This window comes from Triticum aestivum, chromosome 3D (genome assembly GCF_018294505.1).
Source record: "Triticum aestivum cultivar Chinese Spring chromosome 3D, IWGSC CS RefSeq v2.1, whole genome shotgun sequence".
Taxonomy (NCBI): domain Eukaryota; kingdom Viridiplantae; phylum Streptophyta; class Magnoliopsida; order Poales; family Poaceae; genus Triticum; species Triticum aestivum.
This window is the reverse complement of record NC_057802.1, coordinates 114,091,952-114,100,773: the sequence shown is the minus strand read 5'-3', so window position 1 is coordinate 114,100,773 and position 8,822 is coordinate 114,091,952. Positions and strand designations below refer to the sequence as shown.

The following is an 8,822-nucleotide window of genomic DNA, read 5'->3' as shown; positions in this document are numbered from 1 at the left end:
TTAAAAACAAAGGGAGTATTTCACTAAAGATACACTAAAACACATTTTACCATTAAGAAGTGTGTGTCCCTTAATGCACCTTGTATTTATGTGTTTTTCCATGCTTGTTTTACAAAATTTAGACTAAGATTTCATCGACATGTATGAAATAACTAGCAAATGTACACGCGGGTTGCAATGGGAGAAACAAATCCTAGCACGCCTCTAATGACCCATCTGTGTTGCCACTTTCCTTTTTCACCACCGTCGTCGATGGTGGTCACGTTGTTCGCCTATTTCATGACTCATTCTTCAGGGTTTTCACATACCAGCAACTTCCTCCTCTCTGCCACGAGGCCGAGAGCTTGTAACTCAAGAAATACATCTCTCTGGTGATTCTCCCAATCGCCGACGAGCACTCGATCAGTACAAATACCAAAAGGCAGGAGTAGGGTCTTACCTCCCGGAAGGTCCGAACCTGGGTAAACTCCCTGTCTCGCCTTACCATCTCGATCCGCTGCTCGCACCTCCTCTACACAAACTCGTAGTCGCTCGCCAACAATGTTGGTTACGAAACACCGAGAGGGTATATCCGGGTCGGAAGGTGGCAACACTCGTGTCTTTTTTACATATTGGGTGCACCGTCTTGGAGTTGGTTCCGACTGAGGGAAGTCGTGGTTGGCGGTTGGTAACTCATGTGGCAACAACTATATGTATGAGTGAGGGTGGGGTCATGGCAAGGTTGCGGTAGCCGACTCTTAGGTGCGTTCACAGGCCGTTGTGGTCTATTTGTTTTTTTGAAAGGAGGATTACCCCCGGCCTCTGCATCTCTGCATCGAGCGGTGCACACAATCATCTTTATTGCATTATTCAATCAAGGCCTTACAAAATAAATATGTAAATTAACCCAAAGCCACCTTCCTGGCTAAAACTACCGCCCTATCAAGGTTGCTGATGTGACCCTGACCTCGCGTGAGGCACACCAAAAAATCCAGTGGCCTCACCAAGCAGCTCGCCGGCTAGCCGGAAGCATCAACCGGTCTAGCAGATCCTAAGCGTGCACTGTATGTGGTCTATCCGCTGGTCTACTTGTTGCGGTGAAGTCGGAGCTGCACAGTAGAGGCCCAGTTGAGGATCTTTCGCGGCGCCAACCTTGCATTGTTCTCCGTTGTTGATCATTTTTTGATCCGGAGCTGCTGCTAACGTGTGTGGCTGATCGCTTGGCACAGATCTTCATGTTGCTTCTCGTGGTCTTTGATGCGTGGGCTTGTCGGTGGTCATTGCGGTGAAATTGGACTGACTTGCTCCGGGAGAAGTGATCACACTGACATCAATGTGCATCATCGACGATGTTTTCTCCGCAATAGTGTATATGGATTTTGTGTGTGCGCGCGCGCGCTTAATTAGCATGTTCTGACGGTTTTTGTCCATTTTTTCCACTTGTTGAGTATGTATTTTCTACTGCACGTGTATATTGAAGTTGTGACCCATCTCCTAGTCTTGTATAATTGAGGTAGAGGCCTTCCCTTGTATTATATATGCGTGCATCAGCACCCCAATCAATACAACGATTATTGTATTGCAAATCATCTCTTTACATGGTATCAGTTTTTAGGTTTTAATCCTCGTCTTCCGCTGCCGCCGCCGCCGCCGCCACCACCGCCGCAGCGCGCTCCTCCCGCGCCGCCTCAACCGCGCGACTCCTCCTGCGCCGCCGCCGTCGCCGTGACCCCAGCGCCGCCGCCGCCGTCGTGACCCCAGCACCGCCGCCGCCGCGCGAATCCTCCCGCGCCGCCCACGCCATGCGACTCCTCCCGCGCCGCCGCCGCGCGACTCCTCTCGCGCCGCCGCCACCCCGCCGCCACCGCCACCCCGCCGCCGCCGCTACCCAACCGCCGCCGTCCGACCCGCGATGGCGTCCACTGGCCCGTCCGCCGTCGCCTCTGTCGTCCCGCCGCCGGCGCCGTACGGCGCGCCCGGCATCACCCACATGCAGCTGGCGCCCTCCGGCACGGCCACGCCGCCGTACGGCGCGGCCGCCACCTACTACGCGCCCGGCGTCACCTACATGCAGCCGGCCCCGTCGATGGCTTCTCCGGGCACCCGTTGCCGCCTTACCAGCCGAATGGCGCCGGCTACGGCGCCCTCCTTGCGCCGCCGCCCGTCGGCGGTTATGGTCCACCCATCCCGGCGCCGCCCTACGGGGGCCTCCCACCGCCGCCTTCCCTCGGTGGTTATGGCCCGCCCGCCCTGGCGCCACCCTACGAGGGCCTCCCGCCGCCGCCGGTATCTGTGTCATGGGGCCCCACCCTCCTCGCCGTCGAGCACTCCGCGTCGTCGCCGAGTAGCTCTGTCGGTGGAGGCGACTGGTACATGGACTCAGGTGCTACTGCGCACATGGAAGCTCATCCCGGTAACCTAACCTCCTCCACTCCTGTTCGCACACCCACTCGTATCACCGTCGGCACCGGCTCCTCCTTACCTATCACTCACATCGGTAGCACTATTTTTCCCTCCACTTCCACACCCATTACCATGTCTAATGTTCTTGTTTCCCCTAAATTAGTCACAAACCTAGTTTCCGTTCGTCGTCTTACTAGTGAGAACCCACTTACTGTTGAATTCGACGGTGTTGGTTTTTCTGTGAAAGACGCCCGTACCCGGATGATCCTTCACCGATGTGATAGTCCCGATCAGCTCTACCCCGTGCACGCCGGCGCCTCCACCTCCACCCCAGTCGCCCTTGCCACCCGCGTTGACCTCTGGCATGCTCGCTTGGGCCACCCCAACCCCACAGTATTACGTCAAATTCTTAGGAGTTTCTCTTTCTCATGTAACAAGCTCGACGAGCACTCTTGTGAGGCCTGCCGCTTAGGCAAGCACGTTCGTCTTCCCTTTAGTGTGTCTACTTCAGTTTCCACTTTTCCGTTTCAATTGCTTCATAGTGATGTTTGGACGTCTCCCATTGCGAGTAACACGGGCTATCTATACTACTTGGTGATCCTAAATGATTATTCTCATTATGTGTGAACTTTTCCTCTTCGTCGTAAATCCGATGCTTTACCCACACTCACTGCCTTTTATTCCAATGTCACCACCCAGTTCGGTCGCCCCATACTCGCACTCCAAACTGATAACGGAAAAGAGTTTGACAATGTTGCTCTTCGCACACTTCTCGCCTCTCACGGCACCACCTTCGGTCTGACTTGCCCCTCAGCAGAACGGCCGCACCGAGCGCATTCTCCGCACTTTGAATGACTGCGTTCGCACGTTACTCTTTCACTCTAACGTGCCTGCTCGGTTTTGGCCTGATACCCTCGCTACCGCCACTCTCTTAGTTAACATTCGTCCGTGTCGTCCTCGGTGGAACTACGCCCCACGCCACCTTCTCTTCGGCACACCACCGTCCTATGATGGTCTCGCATCTTCGGGTGTCTCTGTTATCCTAGCACCGCGTCCACCACGCCACACAAGCTCGCACCACGATCCGTCCCATGCGTCTTCCTTGGCTACCCTCCTAACACCAAAGGGTACCGGTGCTATGATCCTGTCACTCATCGTGTGTACACCTCGAGGCATGTGTACTTTGTCGAGACGGTGTTCCCTTTTTTCAGGTTCCTCCGGCTTCGGCCCCTTCGGCGCCGGCCCCCGTGCCCCCTCGTGGAGCGATGCGCGGCGGCAGCCCCCGGCGCCCCCCCCGGCACGGCGCCCTCTGCCGCCACCACCTGGCTTCGTGACTCCCTCCCCCGAGGTCGAGTCCGAGCGGGCCCCCGGGTCCCCGTCTCCCTCATACGAGGTTGAGCCCGGCACCCCGCCTGCCCACCCTGCGACGGGCTCGACGTCACCCTCGCCCGTCGCCTCCTCTGCCGCCGGCTCGGCCGCCGTTGCGGCCTCCGCCGCCGCCGCCGCACCGGGTGCCCCGCGGCCGCCCCGCCGCCGCACCGGGTGCCCCCGCGGCCGCCGCCGTCGCGGCCCCCGCCGCCGCACCGGGTGCCCCCGCCGCCGCGGCACTCGCCGGCCCTGCTGCCCCACCACTTGGTGTGACTACCCGTGCCCGAGCAGGAGTGCTTCGGCCCAGCACGCGCTACTCCGCCGACGAGTATGTGTGCTCCGCCTCGACGTCGACGCCATCACCCGTCCCCACCTCCGCTCGTGCTGCCCTTCGGGATCCCCACTGCTAGCTGCGATGCAGGAGGAGTTCGACGCCTTACAGCGCAACCGCACGTGGCAACTTGTTCCGCGACCCCACCGTGCCAACATCATCTCTGGCAAGTGGGTGTTTCGCCACAAGACTCGCTCGGATGGTTCTCTCGAGCGCTACAAGGCTCGATGGGTGGTTCGTGGTTATCGGCAGCACGCGGGCATGGACTTCACCGACACCTTCGCCCCGGTTGTGAAACCAGGCACGATCCGCGCCGTCCTTCAGCTGGCCGTCTCGCGCGCCTGGCCTGTGCATCAGTTGGACGTTTCCAACGCCTTCTTGCACGGTCATCTTGCCGAGCAGGTGTTCTGTGAGCAGCCTACTGGTTTCGTCGATGCCGAGCACCCCGACTTCGTATGCTTGCTCTCCCGCTCTCTGTACGGGTTGAAGCAGGTGCCTCGGGCTTGGTACCAGCGTATCGCAGCCTTCCTGCAGTCTCTGGGCTTTCGGTCCACTCGCTCCGATGCCTCACTCTTTGTGTATCATCAGGGAGCTGATACTACATATCTGCTGCTCTACGTCGACGACATCATCCTCACGGCGTCCACCCCCGATCTCCTTCAGCGGCTGACTACTCATCTTCGTGATGAGTTCGCCCTCAAGGACTTGGGGCCCCTGGACTACTTTCTCGGCATCGAGGTGATCCGCCGGGCTGACGGTTTCTTTCTGCATCAGCAGAAGTACGCCCACGAGCTCCTTGAGCGTGCCGGTATGCTTAACTGCAAGCCTGCGCCCACCCCCGTCGACACGAAGGCGAAGGTCTCTGCTCTGGAGGGGTCTCTCGCGTCCGATGGAGCGTTTTATCGCTCTATTGTCGGTGCTTTACAGTACTTGACGCTGACTCGCCCCGACCTGCAGTACGCTGTTCAGCAGGTGTGCCTCCATATGCACGCCCCGCGTGACTCTCACTGGACTCTGGTGAAGCGTATTCTCCGTTACATACGCGGCACCATGTCCTTGGGACTCACCCTGACGGCCTCCGCCTCCACCGACCTCGTGGCCTACTCGGATGCTGACTGGGCTGGCTGCCCCGACACGCGACGCTCTACGTCAGGCTACTGCGTCTACCTTGGACCCTTGTTGATCTCTTGGTCATCGAAACGGCAGTCCACGGTCTCCCGCTCCAGCGCCGAGGCAGAGTATAGCGCCGTGGCCAATGCAGTGGCCGAGTGCTCTTGGATACGTCAGCTACATCAGGAGTTGCTTTGTGATGTTCACAAGGCCACTCTTGTCTACTGCGATAACGTCAGCGCGGTCTACCTCTCCGCCAACCCGGTGCACCATCGACGGACGAAGCATATTGAGCTCGATATTCACTTCGTGCGCGAGCAGGTTGCCCTTGGCCGTGTTCGGGTTCTCCACGTGCCGACGACGCAACAGTTTGCTGATGTGATGACTAAGGGATTGCCTACTCCCGTCTTTAGGAGTTTCGGTCCAGTCTCTGTGTCTCCGGCGACGCTTCGACTGCGGGGGGTGTTGAGTATGTATTTTGTACTGCACGTGTATTGGAGTTGTGGCCCACCTCCTAGTCTTGTATAGTTGAGGTAGAGGCCTTCCCTTGTATTATATATGCGTGCACCAGCACCCCAATCAATACAATGATTATTGTATTGCAAATCATCTCTTTACACCCCTAAACCCTCTTCCTCTTAGTTAATGAAATAAAAAATTATTTCCTTGTTTAATAAAAAGTTCAAGCCTATCGATTTCGATAGGATAAATGTTGTCATTGATGTTTGCTAGTCGAACAGCCGATATGGCAGATGGGGTATCGGTATCAACCAGCCTTGGTTGAACAATCACGGATAACCGGCAGATGGTTAGCTGTCATAGTCCAGCCATCTCTTCTTCCTTTTTTTTATCTTCATCAAAACATAATAGTGGTGAAGTCAGATACGCCACCTGGAGTCATACCGATTGGCCTATCAACAGAAAGCACTTGATCACTCACAAGAACTGGCAATCATTTGGTACATGTTATGTTAGTTATACTCCTAAGGATATTGTATATAATTAGGACATGCACTAAAAGATGGAGTACTGTATAATCAGACAAGTACAACTGCTGGCCAAGCCTGTGCTGATGCCGACCTTTGTTCATTCGTCTCTAATTTTATTCTTCTTCTTGGTTACACGCGTCATAGACGAACACTATAGTTATACGTGTGATGAATTGAAGGACAATAGGGGAGCTGGCCGGCTGGAGCGCATCGGGTGCGGTGACAGGACGCCGCAACAGAAACGGAGATCGGTCTTCATCACCATTCATCAGTCTCACATGCCCACGAGATGGACGCAAAAGCAACCGCCTCGCTGCCGACACACATGGTACAGCGCCAGCACACCACGAAAATATATGCTTCCCCTCCCCACCACTCCATCAGTGCGTGCTCTGGCCTAGCTATAAAGTTCCCAGCTCCCAACTCCCAAAAGATATATGCGCAGCTAGCCAGCCCACGGCGCACTGTCGGCCGTCACAAGGGCATCTCTCCGGCCGCAACAGCTAGGCGGGCAACGGCGGCCGTAGCTTCTTCTCATTAGTTCTCTTACGGCCACTCGAGTCGCGCGCGCGCGATGCTGCAGCTTTGCAGTCGGCGCGTCCTCGTGGTCGCCTTGGCGGTGGCCGTCCTGGGCGCCGCTAACCCGCGCGCCGGCGTGGAGGCGTACAAGAACTACACCGTCGGCGACGACAAGGGCTGGTACGACGACCTCGCCGTCGACTACCAGGCGTGGGCCGAAGGCTACAACTTCACCCTCGGAGATTTCCTCAGTGAGTGTACATACAGTTGCATTCTCTAGCTGCATCCATCCATCGCTCTTTAATTACGTTTCATTCGTCCAAGTTCAGTCGGCTTGTGAGACCTCTCTGCTCTTCTCGATGCTTAATTGGCGTGGTATCGAAAGCAGCTACGTTTCTCCATTGGTTTCCCTGTACGTGCACATGGCTTGCTCGCGGGTGAAAAGTGCAACATGCTCCATTTCCCTGCTCGCTTTGTCAACACCAACAGTTTTGCAAACGACGATGCAGATCTGTTGTCAATCATTGCTCATTCATCTTTTTACAGCAACCGATGGCCATTATCAAGTTCCCGTTCGCGTCTCCGTTTCGCGTAAAAATAAACTAACCGTTTCGCGTCTCCGTGGTGCAGTATTCAACACGGACAAAAATCACTCGGTGGTGCAGACACGGAACGAGACCCTGTACAAGAGCTGCGACTACGACGACTCCGGCCTCGACGACACCATCGATTGGTCTGCCGCCGCGCCGGAGTTCAGCAAGGATGCCGTCACCGCCGCCGTGCCACTGCTCAAGGAGGGCAACACGTACTTCTTCTCCGGGAACTACGACGGCGAGCAGTGCGAGAACGGCCAGCGCTTCGCCATAGCGGTCGCGCACGGCCAAGGCCTCCCGCCGGACCTCAGGCCGCCGGTGGCCGACGCGCCAGGGCCAGCAGCCGGGCCTGACAGCGCGGACAGGGCGCCGGCCTTCGACTTCAGCCACCCAAAGAACGTCTCCACGCCGTCGGACGCCAGTGCTTCCGATGACGAGACGAGTACTAGTACTTCGGATTCTACTCTAAATCTAGTCAGCTTGGGGGCTGGCCTGATCGTGGCTCTCACTGTGCTCTTTGTGGTGCAAGTATAAGATGTGCATGGTGCTTTAGCTGCCCGCTCGTTTTGTGGTACCTAAATTATAAGATTTTGTAGAGAAAATATTTGGTGCAACTCAATTGTATTCTAGGGAGTCGGTCACAATATATACACAGGATGTCTTGCGTGACATGAAAACTAATCCTACCATATCTCTAGGAGTCAACTATACAAGGCTAGAGAAGATAGGATAAGCAATACAAATATGTCACGTTCAACACCCTCCCGCAGTTGAAGCGTCGGCGTCGGCGATGCAAAGACTGGAACGGAACTCCTGGAATGCAGCGGTTGGAAGCCCCTTGGTCATAATGTCGGCAAATTGTTGGGTGGTCGGTACATGAAGAACACGAAGCTGACCCAACTGAACCTTCTCGCGAACGAAGTGAACATCAAGCTCAATGTGCTTGGTGCGCTTATGCTGCACCGGATTCGCCGCGAGATAGGTGGCCGAAACATTATCACAGAAAACCACCGTAGCTTTCGGGATGGAGACCCGAAGTTCGCCAAGTAGTTGTCGTAACCAACATGTCTCGGCAACAACGTTGGCAACGGCACGGTACTCGGCCTCAGCACTCGAGCGGGAGACGGTGGGCTGCCGCTTAGAGGACCATGAGATGAGAGAGTCACCGAAGAAGACACAATATCCGGACGTAGATCGTCGAGTGTCGGGGCATCCGGCCCAATCCGCATCAGTGTAAGCAAACTCGGTGGAGGCGGAGGCGCGAAGACGAAGACCGAATGTCGGTGTGCCACGAATGTACCGGAGAATGCGCTTGACCAAAGACCAGTGAACATCACGAGGCGAGTGCATGTGCAGGCAAACCTGCTGCACGGCGAACTGAATGTCTGGTCGGGTGAGCGTGAGGTACTGAAGAGCACCAACAATACTGCGGTAGAGGGCGGCATCCGTGGCAGGTTGGCCAGCAGTGGCAGAGAGCTTCGGCTTGGCCTCAGCAGGAGTAGCAGCAGGTTTGCAATCAGTCATACCAGC

General features: G+C 56.4%; 1 protein-coding gene across 1 annotated transcript; it reads left to right on the top strand.

Moving 5' to 3' along the window:
• The first annotated feature begins 6,569 nt into the window (after positions 1 to 6,569).
• LOC123074301 (blue copper protein 1b) lies at positions 6,570 to 7,938 on the top strand. The gene is made up of 2 exons (XM_044497183.1): positions 6,570 to 6,950; positions 7,330 to 7,938. The coding sequence occupies exons 1-2, from the start codon at positions 6,755 to 6,757 to the stop codon at positions 7,824 to 7,826; spliced, it is 693 nt and encodes a 230-aa protein (XP_044353118.1). The 5' UTR covers positions 6,570 to 6,754; the 3' UTR covers positions 7,827 to 7,938.
• Positions 7,939 to 8,822: the final 884 nt, after the last annotated feature.

Excerpts from the sequence above, each read along its gene's own strand:
- LOC123074301 (XM_044497183.1), top strand. The coding sequence starts at position 6,755 with ATGCTGCAGCTTTGCAGTCGGCGCGTCCTCGTGGTCGCCTTGGCGGTG. Across the intron at positions 6,951-7,329 it reads CACCCTCGGAGATTTCCTCA|TATTCAACACGGACAAAAAT; the intron begins GTGAGTGTACAT and ends TCCGTGGTGCAG.